This window comes from Bison bison, unplaced genomic scaffold (assembly GCF_000754665.1).
Source record: "Bison bison bison isolate TAMUID 2011002044 unplaced genomic scaffold, Bison_UMD1.0 scf7180017864309, whole genome shotgun sequence".
Classification (NCBI taxonomy): domain Eukaryota; kingdom Metazoa; phylum Chordata; class Mammalia; order Artiodactyla; family Bovidae; genus Bison; species Bison bison.
The window spans coordinates 604122-626400 of NW_011494881.1; the positions used below are offsets into that span (position 1 = coordinate 604122).

Sequence of the window (22279 nt, forward strand, 5' to 3'; positions counted from 1 at the left end):
CTGTTACCCCACCACCAACACTGAGAAGTAAATCTGAAAACAGCAAAAGATAAAGAAGACTCTGACCATCCTCAAACGGTTCTTTCTTTAAAAACTTTCATAGTCAGCTGAATCTTCAGAGTTGATTTTTGGGGATAGGAGTCTACCTTATCCCCAGGTAATCAGCCTCCTGAATAAAGCAACATTTTCAGTCCAACCAACACTTGTCTTTTGAGTACTGGTTTTCAAGCAGACATATCTGAGTTTGGTAACAGTGTGTGTGTGTGTGTGTGTGTGTGTGTGTGTGTGTGAAGTCGCTCAGTTGTGTCCGACTCTTTGTGACCCTGTGGACTATAGCCTGCCAGGCTCCTCTCTCCATGAGATTCTCCAGGCAAGAATACTGGAGTGGATTGCCATTTCCTTCTCCAGGGGATCTGCCCAACCCAGGGATTGAACCCGTGTCTCCTGCATTGCAGGCAGATGCTTTATCTTCTGAACTACCAGAGAAGCCCATTTGACCTTAATATTTGGTAACAGTAAGACTTTGTAAAAGATACTGGAACAAAACAAATCTTCTAAACAAATCAATGGAAACAACTGGTATTTTAAGACAATTCTTTCAAAAAATGCACAAAGACAAATGACTCTGCAAATATTCATAGGGGCATAGGAAGGAAGAAGCCTTCTAAGCAAAGAGAATAGTTCAACAGCAAAAACTGTAAGAACAGAAAAAAGAAAAAAAGGTGTGTTGGGGGGGAGCTGGGATTGAGACATTAACACTCATTAATAACTAACGTTTCTATAAAGCCTATATATATAATGTTTATAGTTATATGACTTTATGTGATACAAAGGATAAAGAGTTTACTTTCAGAGCGTGGGTTAGAATTGTCAGGGTATCAGGCTTATTTGATTATTGTTTTTCTGTTTATAGTGTGAGAACGTCATAGACAGTCCCAAGGGCAACTCCAAAGAGAAAGAAGAAAACAGCTTAACATCTCTTTCAGAGCACTTCACATCTGGAAAAATTAAATCTCTGTCTCCCTGTCCCAAATCCCCTACTTGGATCTAAGCTTGGTGGAAGTGCACTGGCCCAACAACTGGCAGTTTTCTCAATGTACAGTTGGAATATTTAACTTCTTTTACTAGCTGCAGCCTTAGCCATCAGTTCTAGGAAACCCTGACACCAATGCACTGCATATCTAAATGTACATTACCTACTTGATCATCTTATCATCTATGCCTCCAGAAACAATGAACACAGCTTACTGTATCTGTCCTGTAGCTAACACTCTACATAGTTGAAAAAATTCCTGCCTTGGCTTCTTAGGCAGCACTCTTGATTTTCCTCCCATCTTTCCTGTTACTTCTTGTCAGTCTCCTTTACTAGCTTTTCAACATGAATTCTAAATACATTTCTTTTTTTTTCTTTTCTAATACACATTCTCCAAGTATGAATACATTCTACGCTAGGGAATCAAATTCCAATCAAAGGCCAAATTTTTGTTCTACATTTCAAAATCATACACTCAATGAACCATACAACATACCTGTTAAGCAAGCCAACTTAACCATCTACTGAGCCCACTAAAATGGAATCGAACTTCTACCACAAACTGTTTTATCCCATTCTCCCCTAGCTCATTACGTAACACTCATACCCACACAATGGCCCAAAACAAAAACCTAAACTGCTAAATTTAGATTCCCTCATTTTCTTAAATTTGACATTAATTCCCTGAAAACCTAGTTGATTTTATTTCCAAAATAAATTTCAAATTCATCTACCTGTTTTGCCCACTCTCTAGTCTACCACTGTCCAATACCAATGTAAAGCATGCAACCTAAGTAATTTTAAATTTGCTAGTAGCCACATTAAAAAAAGAATGGTTTATACATATCAAATTGAAAATATTTGTTATATATTTGGTTAAAACATATTATGAACATCATTTTGATATGTACAAATATTCAATATATGTGAAATATTTTATATTCTTTTTTTCTTAGTGAATCTTCGCAATTTGTTGTGGGTTTTATGTAGCACACCTCAGTATACACAGGCCAAGTCTCAGGAGTTAAACAGGCACATAAAATCACTGTATTGGAGAGTACAATACTCATCTATGACAGCATGATCCATTGCCTGGAAAACTACAACAGACTCGTATCTGGTATTATCACTTCTATTCCTGCCAACCTCCAGCTGCAACAACATATTTTTATGAATTAGTGAGGAACCAAAACAATGCAATTCCTTGCTCCTGTGTGGAACAATAATGAGACTGGGTAGGCTTTCCTATGCCTGTTGATGTGTGAACAATGTTAATGATTAAAAGGTTAATCAATAATATCTCAGCTATTTTCCTAAGGAAATACTGGCTCCTAGAAGAGAAAACTGCCAGTTAAACTGATCAATTATCAAGACTAATAAACTCATCCAGAGTCATTTCATAATCTTCAGTTCACTGTGTTGTCATCCAAATCTGCTATGTCACCAAATCTCAGCCAGTTCTCTCTTCTGAAAAATGTCTTTTAACATCTCTCAGCACAGGCCTTAAAATGACATAAAGAACCTTACCTAATTTCCCTATTTTGAGACACTAGTAAGATTGTGAAGGTGATATTCTCCTTTATGGCAGGAAGTCTAGTAAACTGAGTTTTGCTTGATTAACACCTTTTTGGAGTTCTTTTGGAAAGCCAGCCTTCAACAAAAGCAAGAGGGGACTTCTTAAAAGCCAAATGGGATCATGTCACTCATCCGGTAAAGGTATTTCAATATTTCCCAGTGCTTTGGAACAAAATCGAAACTGCTTGACGTATTTGACAAGGCCAAAATGACCCCGTCTCTGTCTAGCTTTCTAAAATCATATTAGATCCTCTTCCATTCATTAAGTTTTAGACACAGTGCCTTCTTCCTTTTCTTTAGATATAGCCAGTGTTATCCCAGTCTTGGCATTTTTGCATTTACTGTATTCTGCATGCAACATTCTTCCCTGTCTTAAAATTGCTGACTCCTCCTATTCACATTAACTGAGTCAAATCTAATCTCAGAGAGGCTTTCCTCAACCACTGTATTTAAGGTGTTGTTATCTCTTGTGCCAATTTTCTCTGTATTACATCATTTTACTTCCTTCATATCACTTATCATAACTGCCTTGTCTTTATCCTTCATTTACTTTTTCTCTCCACTAAGATTATAGATGCCTTATGAACAGAGATCTTAACCTATCTCTTCTATCTCTATATGCCTAAATATTGGATGTATTTATTGACATACAGGTATTCAACAACTTATAAATGAATGAATAAAAAGAATTCAATGATTATATTAAATGATGAAAGAAAGAGAAGGAAAGGAGGGAAAGAAGAAAGAAAAGTCCTTCAAAAATATGTGATAAAGCCATGACAAGTATGCTTATTCCCTTTTATGTATCAGGACACTGTGTAACTGTATTAAAGCGAAGGAACTGGGACTCCACAGCTACTATATAATGTAACTGAGACCAGGATCAAGGTCTCCTGATTTCTAATCCATTGCTCATCAGAGCATAACACAGTATCTTTCAGCCTTCTCTGATTGATGTGGTTCTTTCGAAGCAGATGTGTAAAGCTTCAGATTTACTAGAGAAACAAGGCATCTGAAGGAGAAAATGATTTTCTCTGCATTAATTGGTAAGTTCATATCTTTTTGCATTTACATCTCCCACTTGCATCTTGATTAGCAATTTCTTCTGTCAATTTAACAGCAAAATCCTCTGTAATCAGTGGCATGTTATATTCTGGAACAGACTCAATGAGTCCCTGAAGTTAGAGAGACAGCACTTCAATCCTTCACCTTGGCTGCTCTAGTGGTGAACATGCCTGACTGTCAGTCTGATTTCCTAAATCTCCTCTGAGACGGTAGGCAGTTAAAATGCTGTTGGCATATGCTTGGCTTCAGCTCATTGCAAATACAAAAATGCCGTTTGCTTCCAAACACAAGCCTCACTTCCCTCCCATTATTATTAATATGAGCATTATTAACATTATTATCTTCATCATTCTTCCAAACTCCCTTTTGGAGAGGTTTCATACTCTAAGGAAGAGCAATTCCTGAAAATTATATTTGATCAATATATTTAGTGAGGCATAAACCATAAATTAGAACTTGATTGAAATTTCTATCCTCCTCCAATAGTAAATGTACTGTAAGAGATTATAATTGTTGTCTACACAATTACAGTCTTCCCAGGTGTGTCAGTGGTAAAGACAGGAAACATAGGTTTGATCCCTGGGTCAGGAAGATCCCCTGGGGAAGGAAATGACAATCCACACCAGTACCCTTGCCTGAGAAATCCCAAGGACAGAGGAGCCTGGTAGGCTATAATCCATGCTATCACGAAAGAGTCAGACACTACTTAGAGACTAAACAAACACCACCACCACCAGCACAGTTACTAATTCCTCTTAATTGTCTTACTAAAAGAAACTCAATTTTCAAATACTAGACAGCTTGAGGTGAGTGACTGTGGTGGATGGGAGCATTACTCCTCAACCCAAATCCTGTGGATAGAATCTTGAATACTCTGTGCTGAATCCAGTGATTTTGTTCCTTTTACCATTTAGTGAGGTCAGGTCTTTTTGGCATGAAATGAAAAATATAAGAATCTGGAATAAAAATAAGAATTTGGAATCCTGTTACTTTTCAGTCTTTCTCCACCTATATGAAGAGGGGTTCAGGCACCTTGGCTTGATTGCTGTTCTTAAAACATGCCTTTACCTCTATATCCTTGCAAAAGTCCTAAGCCACAATTCCAACTGCACAGCTCATTCATCAAAGTCTGACTCAACTGTCACCATACAGTTACATCTTTGCATAATTTTCTCCATGGCGGCAGTACAAACTGTTTTTCCAACAATGATTCCATATGATTCCATTATAGCACTTACCACAATAAATTCCTATCATTTGCTTACATATCCATTTACTCCATGAGAATGCCAGTTATTTGAGAACAAGGATCATGTCTCACTCGTGTTTGTGTTCTTAAAACCTAGCACAGTGTTTACATGATAGAAGACACTCAAATATTTTTCAAGTGGTTGACTGAGGAGACTACATAACAAATAGAAAGTTATTCCTTAATATGATACCTTCCTCATTCCGTGCTGTTTAGGTTTATGATAATTTCATATTCTACATATACTTCTCAAGGTTTTGATTCTGTTTTGTACTTCCTAGATATTTATTTCAAAGGAATTTTTTCAAAGAAGGTATCAAAAATGATTGTGCATAACTTAAAGTCTTAAATAAGCAAAGGACATATTTAGAGAAGACATTAAAATGTGGCTATGTAAAACACTTCTAATTAACTAGAATATTTGGTTAATCAGAACTCCCAAAACTCTGTAATTAAACAAATGATCACCTGAAATAATTTAAGCATATTCCCATTGGTTTATAATTTAATAAGCAAAAGACTATTTAAGCTAAACTTAGGTCACAAAGTTAATCAATAGAAAATTATTAATAAAGATGATGATGACAATGATAAGAGTATTTTGAATAATTAAGGTATATTGCATTTTCCAAAGATGGGCACACCATTACTTCTCATCCTACATGCTCCTTTTGACCTTTAAATTATATTCCTTCCATTGAAAAGTGGGGGTTCATGTTTCCTCTTCTTGAATTGGTGAGGCTTTTGACTTGCTTGCAAGCAATAAATTATGGCAGAAGTGACAGTGTATGATTTCAGAGGTTAGGTTAAAAAAAGAAATACTATATGTGATTTATTAACTGTAAAACTTATTCCTGGATTCCTGAAATTCCATTAAGAAGCCCAATATCCATAGGCTGTCATATTATAAGAAAGTCAAGCCTCAGAAGAGGTTAAATGCAGTTTTCCTTAGTGTTCTAGTCCTCAGTCCAGACATCAGACATGTGAGTGAATAAGCCTATGCCCTTTGTGAATTTCTGACCTATAGAATTTGTGAACATAATACACTGATTGTTGTTTTATGTCACTACCTTTAGGATAATTCATTGCACAGCAGTAACTACTGGAAGAGAGTGTGTGACAAGGAATAGCCAGATGTTCACTAATCCCATTTCTTCTTCTTGGACATAAAGGGGAAGAAGACATTATCACCATCTTTGCAGTTGATTTGGGTTCCCTTTGACTGAGTGGTGGTCAATGGGATGCAAAGGGATTTATGCCTCACTGAAGTCTAGTCATCAAACTTCCTGTTTAATCATCTACTGTCTCTTCCATTTCTGCTGTGACAGTGGAAGCCAAATTATAAAGATGGCAATATCAAAAGTTTGGAGGATTGTGAATCACTGAGTCATCAGCTAGTAGAGACCTATTAAGGAAACTGGCTGGTGTTTGACCAATGTATAAATGATAAATAAACCATCATTAAGATAAGCTACTGAGATTTGGGAGTTATGTTATGGCAGGTAGCATCGTTACTCTAATACACATAACAAATTTAATTTATTTGTATTACTAATTTGCAATAAAACACTGATTCTTGAGCACTTGACAATGTGTTGAATATGTTGCTTAGTGCTGTGAATATATTATCCCATTTAAACTCAGATCAACCTTATTACTAGGCAGGTATATTTGTTTTTCCTGTTTTACATATGCAAATCCAAAACTTAAAAACCTGATTCACTCAGAGTCACAAAGATATTCCAAAAAAAGAGAAATTCCTTGAAGATAGAGCACTATGAGGCAAACCTAAAGTAAGGTTATCTTCTAAGAGTTAAATTAGCAAAATTCATTTGTGAGGTTAGTCATCTATAAATGCATTGTCGATGTAAATTTTTGTTGAACAGGTACTCTGAACTTATTCCCAAACCACTAATTTTAGTGATAATAGAGGATGCACGTGCAAAAATCCTTGGTTTTATTTTTTTACATTTTATAGTACACAGGCCACTATGTCCTGATTAAAATGTAGTTTACAGCCATTTCTTAGGGTTAGAAATAATTTTTGTTATGGTATCTTTCCATATTTTATGACTTTAATTAAATTTCTGATTTCTGTTCTGAACACTGCAATATAATACAGTACAAAACACAATTTAATCATTAACTTTGTGGATAATTTTGTGATTTTCTTCAAAGCCTATAGCACCAAGGGACTGATAATAGAAGATAATGCGCATAAAATACACTCCAGGAAGTTCCACAAACTCCATCCTCAAGGACTTTTCTTTCTCCCACAACCTAATAGCAAATGCACACAATCAAAAAGTCTCATCAGGACTATTCCTCAATTGTCATCATCTTTAAAAAGGAATCTGGTCAGGGGCACAAGGTAATATAAAGGACATTTTAAAACAGCTACATATACTCTGCAAAAGCTCTACTGAGACAAATAACATTGACACGGACATGCATGTGCATGTGTGGTCACATTAGTGGTCACAGAATACAATATTTAGTAAAAATCCTTGCAGACAAATAACATTGACACGGACATGCATGTGCATTTGTGGTCACATTAGTGGTCACAGAATACAATATTTAGTAAAAATCGTTGCAGACAAATAACATTGACACGGACATGCATGTGCATTTGTGGTCACATTAGTGGTCACAGAATACAATATTTAGTAAAAATCCTTGCAAACTTATTAAACTAAAGATAAAGGAAATTTCTTTGTGAAAATATTTCTCAAGGTAGTTTCCTATTATCCATCACTTTTTATAATATAAAATATTACAAAACAAAGTAACATTTCTCTTGCCCTTGTTTCTGTGAGGTGCAGTGATGATATTTCAAACAAATGTCAAATTTGGCAACCAAATCCATCACTTCATTTAATTGTGAAAATGTCTAACATCTTATTTTAGTTTAAATTTCTAAAAATTCCTTGTTTTATATAGTCTACATCCTTGTACGTGCAGTCACACAATAGATAAACATGTAAGTTTATATGACATTTGTCATGATAAACATAAACTTGAGTAAGAAGATAGAGGCTGGCTGAAGTGGGAGATGCTATTTTCTTTATGATTCTGTACAGGGTTTGGGCAGGATGTTATGTAAGGTAATGATACCTCAGACCTGAAGAAGTCTGCTGTGCAACTCTTGTAGAAAACACGTGGTGAAAGAAAGTGGTAAGTGGAAAGACACCAGAAGTATAGGCATGTCTGGCAAATGGGAGAAACAGCTAGGACGGCTATGTATTAATATCTGAATTTGAAGGTATGGGGAAGAGAGAGGTAGGTTTAAGTGTTCTTCAGCAACTTTCCCCAAAAGCAATTCTTGGGATTCCTGTGTTTATAACTGGCCCATCAATCTCCTGAGGTGAAGGAAATGCCCTGAACCAGGTGCTCAAAGCCTCTGGATCTTGTCCGGTTGCTTACTCATCAGTGTGAGACCTCAAGCGCTTTACTTTACTTCCTGACCTTTGCTGTTACGCTCCAGAGTGTTTTTCCCTTTGAAACTCCATCATTTACTTTATAGACACTGGGAATACAAAATTTTCAGTACCCCTCCTTCTATGAATTATGCCAAAGTCTATTTCCTAAAAGTCATCACTTCATAAATTGTATTTTTCAGACTTCTTTCTCTCTAGAAGCTTTATTCGGTCCTTCAAAAGTTACTTTTGAAATGTAGGCAGTCAAGCATTTCACTTGAGGTAAGCAACCAGCACCCTGTAAGAATTTTTAGGATTAAACAAAATAGAAAGTAATAACAATGTATTATTAGATTTAACACTGAATACACTTACTCATTTAATTACAAATGTGAGTTTAGTTGTAAAAATGTAAATAATAATTAACTTATCAGAAACAAATGACAACAAAAAGTCCTTAAGATTCCACAACTAAAATATCCTCCCCATGTTATTTTTCTATTTAGAGTGCTAGCTACTTCCTCTGAAAGATTTTCAAAGAGAGATGCTTGACTCCTTCAACTCACCTATTTTGAATCAGAGGCTCCACATAGCACTTGTGTCTGATTCTCTGAGTGCAAGGCTGGTGCGCATCAAAGCCCTTTTGGACCAGGGACTCTCCTGCCAGTCCAGCGGCTCTGACCCTTTGGTGAAAGAGCACTTCTCAGAATGACATCGGGCTGAACATCTCTCTCCCAGCAGGAGCAATGGAGATCACTGACTAGTGCTGCTTTGTAGCTTAGCCAATAGGCTTCTCAACGAACAGTCTTTCCTACTCTGCTCACCGCTGTTCCCTTAGTCAAAAAGTCTCTTCAGATGGTGCACACACAACAAAGGCCATTAAGTGCCCAGAGAGCATACAGTTTCATCTCTTGCTGACGGGTGCTAGCAGGTGGTTCTGCTTTTCCTTAGCTTGAACTCTTTGTTTTCAGAGGAAACAGTGAGAACCCCACTACAGAATTCTTCCCAGTAATGTTTGATTTAAATTTGCATACAAAGCTAAGGTTACCCTGCTACACATCTTTTATTAAGTTCCTTTAGGAAGTCCTCGGGTAATTGGCTTCTTTAAACTGGTTTTGCCACTATAGGAGCCACATCACTTCCAAAAAGGACAAAGTATTTTAACTGGTGATTCCCTGGAAAAACCCCTATGAGAATGTAGAGTGACTAAGATGAATTCAGGAAATTAGCTTTCCACTGAAAAATGAAAACATGTACATTTCTTATATGTTAAATAAATATGAAATGGTGCCTGAATAGATTCTCTACAGTCAACAAAGGCTCCACAGAGTATGAAGAGTGTAAGATAACATTTGCTAGCAGTTAGGCCTGTGGATAGAAAGTGTTCCTGGGTTGGAAAAATGGGCCTGATTAGGAACTATGATCATTAATGTCCAGGTCCTATAGAATGAAGACTGGTGGGTAAAAGTTATGCAACACTAGGCCTCAAGCAGCAAAATCAGGACCTAGGAACTAGAGTGAACGTAACATTATATCCTCCAAATATGATACTTTTGAGAGTCAAAAGGGGGATAATTCAAATTTGTCCTAAGGAAACCAAGACATACCTTTACCGTAATTTACTGCCTGTTTAAACTCATTTAACAAATACATGGTTTCCAGGTGGTGCAGTGGTAAAGAATTCACCTATCAATGTAGAAGATGCAAGAGATGAGGGTTCAATCCCTGGGTCGGAAAGATCCCCTGGAAGAGGGCATGGCAACCCACTCCAGTATACTTGCCAGGATAATCCATGGACAGAGGAGCCTGGTGTGCTACAGTCCATGGAGTCATAAACAACTGGACACAACTGAGCAACTATGCCAAGCTTTTAATTGTGTGGATCACCATAAACTGTGGAAAATTCTGAAAGAGAGGGGAATACCGAGCACCTGACCTACCTCTTGAGAAATCTATATGCAGGTCAGGAAGTAATAGTTAGAACTGGACATGGAACAACAGACTGGTTCCAAATAGGAAAAGGAGTACGTCAAGGCTGTATATTGTCACCCTGCTTATTTAACTTCTACGCAGAATACATCATGAGAAACGCTGGGTTGGAAGAAGCACAAGCTGGAATCAAGAGTGCCAGGAAAAATATTAATAACCTCAGATATGCAGATGACACCATGCTTATGGCAGAAAGTGAAGAGGAACTCAAAAGCCTCTTGATGAAAGTGAAAGAGGAGACTGAAAAAGTTGGCTTAAAGCTCAACATTCAGAAAATGAAGATCATGACATCTGGTCCCATCACTTCATGGGAAATATATGGGGAAACAGTGGAAACAGTGTCAGACTTTATTTTGGGGGGCTCCAAAATCACTGCAGATGGTGATTGCAGCCATGAAATCAAAAGACGCTTACTCCTTGGAAGGAAAGTTATGACCAACCTAGATAGCATATTAAAGCAGAGATATTACTTTGCCAACAAAGGTCCATCTAGTCGAGGCTATGGTTTTTCCGCTGGTCATGTATGGATGTGAGAGTTGGACTGTGAAGAAAGCTGAGCACTGAAGAACTGATGCTTTTGAACTGTGGTGTTGGAGAAGACTCTTGAGAGCCCCTTGGACTGCAAGGAGATCCAACCAGTCCATTCTAAAGGAGATCAGTCCTGGGTGTTCATTGGAAGGACTGATGCTGAGGCTGAAACTCCAGTACTTTGACCACCTCATGCTCATTGGAAAAGACTCTGATGCTGGGAGGGATTGGGGGCAGGAGGAGAAGGGGATGACAGAGGATGAGATGCCATCACCGACTCGATGGATGTGAGTCTGAGTGAACTCCGGGAGCTGGTGGTAGACAGAGAGGCCTGTGTGCTGTGATTCATGGGGTCGCAAAGAGTTGGACACAACTGAGTGACTGAACTGAGCAACTAACACTTTCGCTTTTCAAACTTACAATGAGCAATGAGCCATATAGTAAATGTTTGAGTCTTTGTGAGCCATATAGTTTCTTTTGTCATTGTAGCACTAAGAGCAATAGATACATATGGCTGTGTGTATTCTTAAAATTAGAATTTCATATAATTTTCACATGTCAGAAAATCTTTTTTCAAATTTTCAACCATTTAAAATATTAAAATCATTCTTCACACAGGCCATATGAAATAGATGGGAGACTAAATATGACCCAAGTTTATCATAAGTTTGTCAACCCCTGATCTAAGATACTACATAATCAGTCACTAACCTGAAGGATAAAAATCAACAACAGAGGAGTCATATATTAGAAATATTTGGCAAGCAGTCAGTTATAAAATAGAAAGGTGTTAATTTAATAATATTCAAAATGTCAGCAATTTCAGAAGTCCATGCAGGCTTTACTAACTAGTCCTAATTAATATAGGGCTAATAGCTTGTATTTGTAAGGTGCTCAGTTTAGTTCAGTTCAGTCGCTCAGTCGTGTCCTACTCTTGCGACCCCATGAATCGCAGCACGCCAGGCCTCCCTGTCCATTACCAACTCCTGGAGTTCACTCAAATTCATATCTGTCAAGTCAGTGATGCCACACAGCAATCTTATCCTCTGTTGTCCCCTTCTCCTCCTGCCCCCAATCCCTCCCAGGATCAGAGTCTTTTCCAATGAGTCAACTCTTCGCATGATGTGGCCAAAGTATTGGAGTTTCAGCTTTAGCATCAGTCCTTCCAATGAACACCCAGGACTGATCTCCTTTAGAATGGACTGGTTGGATCAGGTGCTAGTTACTGGGTAAAACATGATTTTTTAAAATTAACTTTATCAATGTAAGTTACATATTATTTTAAGTGTACAATTTCTTGAGTTTTGACAATTTTGTATACCCATGTAACCACCTTGGATTAGTCTTCATAAAGATTTGCTGAGAATTTGTTTGAGGTAGCATTAAATTTATAAATCAATTCAGGGAAAACTGACACCTTAACAATATTGAGTCTACCAGTCCAACCATATGATAAATCTTCAAATATTTAAGTCATTTTAATTATTCTTAACAATATCTTACAATTTTCCAAGTTTAGATCCTGTACATCTTTATTTATCAAGTTTATTTTGTTATTTTTAATGCTGAAATGTCCTTTTAAAAAGTATATTTTCCAATTGTTAGTTGCTACTTTATAGAAATACACTCTCTGGGTTTCGTTTTATTTCTTTATTGCACATTTCTTATTTCATTAATTTTGCCCTTATCTTTATTTTCCTCTTCCTTGCATTATAAAATTGGTACATTAAATTTGTATTCTATGATCTTGCTAAACTTATTTATCTGTTCTGCTAGAATGGGTTATTTTGTTGTAAATTGATTTTTTTAGGATTTTCAATGTAGTTGATCATATAATTTACTAATGTGGACATTCTCACTTTCTCCTTTGTAATCAGTATACATTTTATGTTATTATCATTATTAATTTATTCTTCTGGCCAGAACATCCATAATGCTACACTGTTTTGGAACATGGACATTCTCACTTTGTTGCTAATCTTAAGGAACAATGTTTTGTCCTTCATTTTAAGTACAATTTTAAAGCTACTTTACTAGATAGAAGTAGTAATTCAATGGTATGCTTTCATTTCCCTCTACAGTGAAGAAACTAATGATACCATGCAAAGGAACAATGTAAGTGGTAATGTAAAACAGGGGCTTGAATGTATGTCTCGATTTTACACAATATTCTTTTCATTACTTCATTTCCAAACTGAATTACACAGAGTTCTAATTGTACAAGATACGCTTTTATACTGGTTAGCTTCTAACTGACACCGTCATGGTGTTTCTCTCTGGCAGTCTGAGTGAGATTTCAAAGAGAAAAATAGCAGCTCTGTTCAGAGACATAAAAAGAAAAAAAAAATTCTGAGGTGATGAAGGAGTTATGGAAGACAATGAAAGAAGTTCAACAAAAGCATGACAGTGTAAGTAATTTAAATTAAAAAAAAAAACTATATATGATTCTAGTGAAAGCTATGAATCTATCCACTCCTATATGTACAAAAGAATCAGACACAAAAGGCTTTTCTGGCTATACAAGCTTAAGTTGTATATTTAACTATTTGTTAATTCTAGAATCCATTTAAATAATTTATGTAAAATGGTCAATGTAAACTGGGACATGTGCATTTTTAACCTGTTTTATTTTTATTTATTCAAAAAATAATTTCCATCAAGTGAGATATCCAAAGTATGTTGCTTTTCCCTGAAATATAAAGTTAGAAAACTAACATAGAAAAAATACATTTATGATGGTCCTGAAAATCTTCACATTTGTCCTTGGAAGTGTCTCTATGTTTTCCATTTGACTTTGATAAGTCACACACGAAAATTCACACAAAAAATATGGAAGTCTATATTCTGAATACCTATTAAAGTATGAATTTTTGCTGAATCTTTTCCTCTCTTTGAGAGTATTTCATTGCTAGCCACCCATGTTAGTCTTTCACAATTCAATTATGCCATCCTTTTAAAAATTGTTCTATTTAGTTGAAACCCTTTACCAAAAAGATGATACATCAAGCCTCCTTGTATGTTTCAAGAGGTTAATAAAATACAATATACAAAGCCTTCCCTTTTGGTGTGGTGGTTAAGACGTCATGCTCTCATTGCAGGGGGCCCAAGTTTGATCCTTGGTCAGGGAACTAGATTCTGCATGCTGCACCTAAGAGACTCTATGCCACAACTAAGAAGCCTGCATGCCACAACCAAGATCCCCTGAACTGCAACTAAGTCCTAGCACAGCCAATAAAGAAATATTAAAACATAATATGCAGAACTATAATGCTAGTTTAAAGTATTATGTGTTCAAAAGAAAAATTTGCATTACATCATCCATAATTCAGGTATTCAATGTTAATAGACATGAATATCCTCTTCTATAAACAATATTTTGAGAAAAAAATCATAATTCTTTTGTTTACAACTTCACTCTTTCAAGCTACATTTCAGGTTTCAGCTTTATGTTGCTCTATGAGCATATTTCTATAGCTTCTGTAACTAACATTCTTCAAGATAGACAAAATAATAGGCAGCATCAGTAGTACTGAGGCAGGAGCTAGATGGGTCCCATGCTGAATAGTTTCTCCCTTGTGGACAGATAGTACCAGAAACTCCATAAAAGCAGGATGATTGAAGAGGGAGATAAAAGACCACATATTCCTCATTCTCAAAGTGAAGGACACCTCCTTGACTACATATGCACAGAAAGTCTCCTTGGAAGTCAAAAGAGGAGGGGTATCACCTCATAATAAGTGATGCTGCTACCTATAGATCTCTTTGCTAGAATCTATCTTGGCACATACACATGGGAGAACCCGGAGATAAACCACATACAGGCTCAGAACCAGGCCAAGCAAGATGACTGGTTAAAGGAAACTCAGCATAAATGCCCCATAAACATGATTCAAACTAGTAGGAGGGCATGACTCTCGCTGAGCCTGCCCATGTGTCTATCCACATGTATGGTACTATTTTTCTTCCTAGTGGTTTCACTACTTTCCGTCTCTATGTAGAAATTCCTTTCTACACAGTTCACAGGCCAGGACCTTGCCACTATCTATGGTGGCCCAGTGGTTAGGATTCAGCACTCTCCCTGGAACTGCCTGACCTCAATCTCTGGCCAGGAACCAAAATCCTGATTCAAGCTGCCACAGGCCAAGGCCACCTGAGATCAGTATTAATAGTAACAGAAACTTTCTTCTTATAAGAGATTACTATTTACTAAAGCATTCCATTTCTATCATAACTCATTTTGTCAGCAAAATAATCCTTTGAAGTAGGTATAGTTCCCAAGTTTATTTTACAAAGGAGTAATCTGAGGCGTCGGAGAAGGCAATGGCACCCCACTCCAGTACTCTTGCCTGGAAAATCCCATGGATGGAGGAGCCTGGTAGGCTGCCGTCCATGGGGTCTCGAAGAGTCGGACACGACTGAGCGACTTCACTTTCACTTTTCACTTTCATGCATTGGATAAGGAAATGGCAACCCACTCCAGTGTTCTTGTCCGGAGAATCCCAGGGACTGGGGAGCCTGGTGGGCTGCCATCTATGGGATCGCACAGAGTCGGACACGACTGAAGTGAGTTAGCAGTAGCAGCAATCTGAGGCATACTGAAATGTGTTACTTGTCATGGTCTTAACCATTGTAAGAACTCTTGTAGGGCTTCACCCTATGCCTACAAGTCCCATGCTTGCCCAGGTTCAAGGCCAAAGAAAGAGGCCAGAGTCAGAGAGACATCAATGGTTTACCCGGGAGCTTACCCACCTGAGGTCAGGTCCTGGAGTGATGCCCCATCCTGTGCTGCCCCATGCCAGCAGAAAGCCAGCAGGACATGGCAGCAGTCTTCATGCCAGGGGAAAGGGGATATTACCAGTTATTAGGGAATTGATGTCAGGTGGGCTCATTAGTTTCCAGGGAAACCAGCAGAGAGGCACGCCCCTTACCACCCTTTGATAAGAACAATCACCAGCTGGGGCCTGGGGCAAGTATATAGGAAGGTCAGTCACATGCTTAAGATTTAGGTGAAGCAGACACTAGTCTGGCAAGGGGATGTACAGACAGCAAGAGAACAACATCTTGAGTGACCAGACCACATAGCTCTTAATCACTGTAAAATTTACACATATATATTAAACACCAACAGGGCTTCCCAGGTGGTGCTAGTGGTAAAGAACCTGCCCGCCAATGCAGGAGATGTTAGAGAAGTGAATTTGAGCCTAGGGTCAGGAAGATCCCCTGAAGGATGCCATGGCAATCCACTCCAGTATTCTTGCCTAGAGAATCCCATGGAGAGAGGAGCCTGGAGGGCTACAGTCCATAGGGTTGCACAGAGTCTGACACGACTAAAGCAGCTTAGTGTGCACATTAAACACCAACAAATAAAAAAATAATAATAATAGAAAAAATAATACTCCCTACTCTCCAAGGTTAAGGACAAGATTCTACAACCTCAACTGTCCACACACGGAATCCAGAGAAGAAAGTAAATGTCACAGTATTTGAGAAATTTTTAAAATAATCTAAATAATGGTAAACACAGTTATTCATCAAAATAAATAGTAAAGGCTGCTGATGCTGCTAAGTCGCTTCAGTCGTGTCCGACTCTGTGCAACCCCATAGACGGCAGCCCACCAGGCTCCCCAGTCCCTGGGATTCTCCAGGCAAGAGTACTGGAGTGGGTTGCCATTTCCTTCTCCAATGCATGAAAGTGAAAAGTGAAAGTGAAGTCGCTCAGTCGCGTCCGACTCTTAGCGACCCCATGGACTGCAGCCTACCAGGCTCCTCCGCCCATGGGATTTTCCAGGCAAGAGTACTGGAGTGGGTTGCCATTGCCTTCTCTGAATAGTAAAGGCAGGTATAATCATATCTGTAAAACTATAAAATACCAGGTTCTGATCTTAAGTTAGCATTTTATCATCCTTAAGAGCACCAAAGGACACTCTTGAAAATTCAGGTCTAAGATTGGATTTTGTAACACTCACACACATTCTCAAGAGCATAGCCTAGCCCTCCCTGAACATGAATAATTATACCTGTATTGCCTTCATGTTGACACTCTTTAGATACTCTGAATAAAGCATCAAATGTTTTTCAGTTCTGAGGTCAAGATATTGGTCAGCATTTCACCTGACCTTTTAAAGAGAATATTCCAGACCAATTTTATTATCTTCTATGATAAAGGGACAGTCCTCAAAGTGGGGGCAGAGATTTTCATTAATTACATCTGAGTTAGACTTCTATTTTAGCCTATATTCCAATTAGCAGTTAAGTACAAAGGTTTATGGGTTAAGAATCCTTGCAGAAGTGCATCCAGGTGCCTTTAGAGTCTGTCTAGCAGAGGAGGCGGGGAAGGGGAGGGGTGGGGGCAAGATAGAAATGATGGGCCTCTAGACTATCCTGAAAGGTTTAAATACAGGAGCTCTGCTTTCTCTCTTTTATTTATTTATTTAAGCTTTGAAGTGTGTTTGAAGAAAGAGTATCTTTACCTCAACATTCAAAACAACAAAAATTTCAAAGCATACACTTACCCGTATGTTCTCAATGACTGGAACATCAGATTCTAAGGGATCTTAGCACTAATGCCCTTAATTGGAGCAATTTGACAGGGATTAAGGGCCAATATGACTTAATATTTTTATTAATAGTCTAGATGAAGGAACTCAGATTGTAGTCTCATATTTCTAATTAATTTAGGTATGGTCACCAACCAAAGTTAAAAGCAAACTGATAAATTACATGAAGAATCATTCAGAAATATGATGAAGTTTATTAGCATTAGGATTTGGGGCCAAGAACAAACACATCATATTGAAATAGAGAAGGGATATACAGGCAATGACAGTATTAAAAAAAACAATCATCTATCCAATAAGAAGGTAGTACTAGGTTAACAGTAGTTGGCAATATTAATAGCAGTAATGTAAGAAGCTACTTTATTTGACATTGGACAGGCTCTAACTAGAGTATTCCTTTTGATAGTCTCACTTGAAAAGTTTATTGAAAAGGTAAATAAGGACTAGTGAAGAACACAAAGTACTAAAGTATTCCTATGAGAAAAAGTTGAAGTATTTACCTTGAAAAAGAGATGACTATATGGACAAATTACTGTGCTCAAAGGCTATTAATAATTATAATAAATTGTTCTGCCTTAAAGAGGACTGCCAGGTATGAGGGATATATATAAATATGATCAGATAATTTAATTTGCTATAAGTAAGCAACTTTGATAATGAGAAAAATTTTAAATACTAGAATATCCAAGTGGGAGAGGTTGTAAGACTTTTATCCCTAAATAGCTTTTGCAGTAAAAAAAAAAAAAAAATGTATTCCCTGCCCTGGTTCACCTAGGCTATTTCACTGGTTTATCTTCACTTCACAAATACCCATCCAGGGATACTAGAAATGCCAAGGTTTCACCCTTGTAAAGCTATCTTCTGAAGTTCATGGATCTTTGTCATACTTTCCGTATGAAGTATGTTTCTTCCTGGTTCCACCTATCCTCTCAGCTCAGAATTAATACTACCCCACTAGTTCATACAGGTAAAGCACAAAAATCTTTGTTAGAAGAAAACATTTGGCCAAAGTACTTTGCAGTTCAGATGTACTACTAGGACAGTACTACTATTGCTGATGCTATTGCTTAGTCACTTCAGTCTGGTCTGACTCTTTGCGACCCTGCAGACTGTAGCCTGCCAGGCTCCTCTGTCAATGGGATTCTCTATGCAAGAGTACTGGAATGGGTTGCCATGCCCTCTTCCTAGAGATCTTCCTGACCAAGGGATCAAACCCGGGTCTCCTGCATTGCAGGCAATTTTTGTTCATAAATACATATTCTGAGGTTTCTCTTATATGTATATCTGGCTTGCTTGAAGGTTTTCCCAAGATCTTAAGGGCTAGATCCTATGTTTTGACACCTCTAGACTTTTGTCTTTGTTTGTTCCATAAATGTCCATCTGGCCTAGCATGCACCTTGATTTTTCTTGGCCCCTTTCCCTACAAGGTCCTCTACTGTCTCCATTTCTATAGACTCCTCCATGTAACCTGACTATGACAATCAGACCTGTCAGATACTACGGACGTCCACCCATAGCTCCTCAGCACATGCAGTTCCATCTCATAGCCATACTAACAGTTAAGGCCAGAGGCATCAAATCGAACTCTACTCATGCTTACAAATTGCACTCACCACTTCTACCAACTCATCTTACCCAGACCCTGCCTGAGAGTGGCTTTTTTTGGCCACAGGAGCTTGATTGGCACAGTAGAAGGCTCTGGTAATGCCTCTCAGGAGAGGTGGCCTTTAACCAAGTGTGAATAGGTAAATCAATTGGATTTTATTCCCCAAAGGTAAGATAATTCTGAGATGTGTTCCACAGAACTCTGCTAGAGCTCTCCAGGTTCAGTCACCAGTTGCCTGCAGTGACTCATAATTACAGCTTATTGCTTCTCTGTCTCATTTTTTTCCAAAATAGACTAATGATAACACAAATACTTACCTCTGCCTCCAGGTGAACCAATCCCAAAATAATCTCTCTCCATATCTTTACTTGTGCTGTTTTTTATTGTCGTTGCTGTTTTTAATAGTATTAATTAAAAAAAAAAAAAGAGAGAGAGACTTCCCTGGTGGACCAGTGGCTAAGACTCAGCACTCCAAATGCAGGGGGCCCAGGTTCACTCCCTGGTCAGGAAACTAGAACTTTACATGCCCCAGTTAAGAGTTCACATGCCTCAACTAGGAGTTCACATGCCACAACTAAGACCCAGGACAGCCAAATAAAAATTAAACATGAGTGTGCACACACACACACACACAGAGAAAGCCTCTAATTAACATTTTAAGGAAGAACAAATACTGCTGATTTCCGTATATTCAGTGTGCTCACAACAAATGACTCACTATCACATTTGGGAAGATGGTATATATTCTCCCAAACAGACAACACTCAAACATTTGTTGTTCCTGGCAGCTCCAAGTGAGATTTCTTACAGAACACTGATTCTATGTTCTAGCATGAGAGGATGCAGACACAGAAATTCCCTGTTTTAAATACACTTTCCTATACATTTCAATATAGTGATTAGAAAGATCCTCTCCTTCTATTCAAGGAAAGAAAGAAATTACTTTATGTATTGTTCTTTGGCTTCTGATCATGCTATGTGACACTTTGGCAAACCCTGTACACAATGAATTCTATCATTTCTGCCCATGTGGCAGTTAAATATGCTCATTTGCATAAGTTATAACCATATACATAAGTAAAAGCATTGTTCGTGACAGTAGATCTGACTTTGGGGATACATATGAATTTCTAAAGTTCTAATGGATTTCAGCATTGACATTATGGCACAGAAATAAAACACTTCTTGCAATCATTCCAGGGATCCCAGATGGTGAACAATGCTACAATATTTCAATGGAAGGTAAAGCAGACTTACCCGAATCATCATGACTGAACACCTGATATCATGAATTGTATCATAGATCTTCTTTGAGATGTCCACGAATTGACTATCATCAAACACATCCAAAGAGTTTTTACTTAAGGCTTCCAAGGCAACATTGACTTGTGTTACAAATTCAGGAATTGCTGTTAAAATGAATAAGAAAGAGAAAATTGTCCTATTTGTATTTTCAGATTACTGAGAAAAGGAGAATCATATTGTTAAACACATATTTGATTAATAAACTTTCAATTATTTTTTTAAATGTATGAAGACAAAACATTTTGGCAGTATAATCTTGAAACTCTGAAATGTAAAAAGAATCAAAGACAAGAAAGATATCTTAATGAAAATATTTTTAAAAGTTATATTTCTCCTTTATAGCATTTGTCTTACTAAGTCTGGAACCATATTATCATTTTTTGTCCTATCCATTGTAAGCCTAAAGAAATTACAAAAAAGAATTGGTGTGAATAACAGTTGAAATCATAGAAAGATACTTTTAAAAAATTGAGTTGCAAAATAGAAGAAAATTACATAAACCTACTAATTCTATCTCATAGAAATAATAAAAATACTTTAAACTTTCTTTTGATAAAATATTTCCCCCTCATCAAAACGATTAATGAAAAGAAATTGGTGATCTTATACATAAAACATTTCTATCTAAAATAAGAACATTGAATGAATGTAGGGATATATCAATCAGTAAGGCCAATCCATAGAATGTTCTTTTTTATTTAGGGTTTCAAACTCTGTTAGTCCTCTGTCACGTCTGACTCTTTGTGACCCCATGGACCATAGCCCATGAGGCTCCTCTGCCATGGAATGCTCCAGGCAAGAATACTGGAGTGGGTTGACATTTCCTTCTCCAGTGAATCTTTCTGACCCAGGAACTGAACCCAGGTCTCCTGTGCAGGCAGATTCTTTACTGTCTTAGCTATCAGGGAAGCCAAGATTTCAAAATGCATGCAAGCTAAGTCACTTCAGTTGAATCTGACGCTGCAAACCTATGGACTATATCCCACCAGGCTTCTCTGTCCATTGGATTCTCCAGGCAAGAATACTGGAGTGAGTTGCCATTTCCTCTTCTAGCGGATCTTCCTGACCCGAGAATGGAACCCATGTCTCTTAGATCGGCAGCCAAGTTCTTTACAACTAGTGCCATCAAATAGTCTCAATTAAACACATTTCTCCATCTTTGCTCACAGCATCAGGGTCTTTTCATATGAGTCAGCTCTTCGCATCAAGTGGACAAAGTAATGGAGTTTCAGCTTCAACATCAGCCCTTCCAATGAACACCCAGGACTGATATCCTTTAGGATGGACTGATTGTATCTCTTTGCAGTCCAAGGGACTCTCAAGAGTCTTCTCCAACACCACAGTTCAAAAGCATCAATTCTCTGGCACTCAGCTTTCTTTATAGTCCAACTCTCACATCCATACATGACTACTGGAAAAAACCATAGCCTTGGCTACATGGACCTTTGGTGGCAAAGTAATGTCTCTGCTTTTGAATATGCTGTCTAGGTTGGTCATAAATTTCCTTCCAAGGAGTAAGTATCTTTTAATTTCATGGCCGCAATCACCATCTGCAGTGATTTTGGAGCCCCCCAAAATAAGGTCAGCCACTGTTTCCACTGTTTCCCCATCTATTTGCCATGAAGTGATGGGACCGGATGCCATGATCTTAGTTTTCTGAATGTTGAGCTTTAAGCCAACTTTTTCACTCTCCTCTCTCACTTTCATCAAGAGGCTCTTTAGTTCTTCTTCACTTTCTGCCATAAGGGTGGTGTCATCTGCATATCTGAGGTTATTGATATTTCTCCCAGCAATCTTGATTCCAGCTTGTGCTTCCTCCCGCCCAGTGTTTCTCATGATATACTCTGCATATAAGTTAAATAAGCAGGGTAACAATACACAGCCTTGATGTACTCCTTTTCCTATTTGGAACCAGTCTGTTGTTCCATGTCCAGTTCTAACTGTTGCTTCCTG

General features: G+C 37.8%; 1 protein-coding gene across 1 annotated transcript in view; it reads right to left on the reverse strand.

Annotated features, from left to right (window-relative positions):
* The window catches only part of CTNNA3 (catenin (cadherin-associated protein), alpha 3), a 1923005-nt gene that overhangs the window by 365936 nt on the left and 1534790 nt on the right, over window positions 1-22279 (reverse strand). Inside the window, exon 13 of the mRNA XM_010852148.1 lies at window positions 20279-20430. Coding sequence (XP_010850450.1) covers window positions 20279-20430 — 152 coding nt within the window. The remainder of the gene's footprint in view (window positions 1-20278; window positions 20431-22279) is intronic.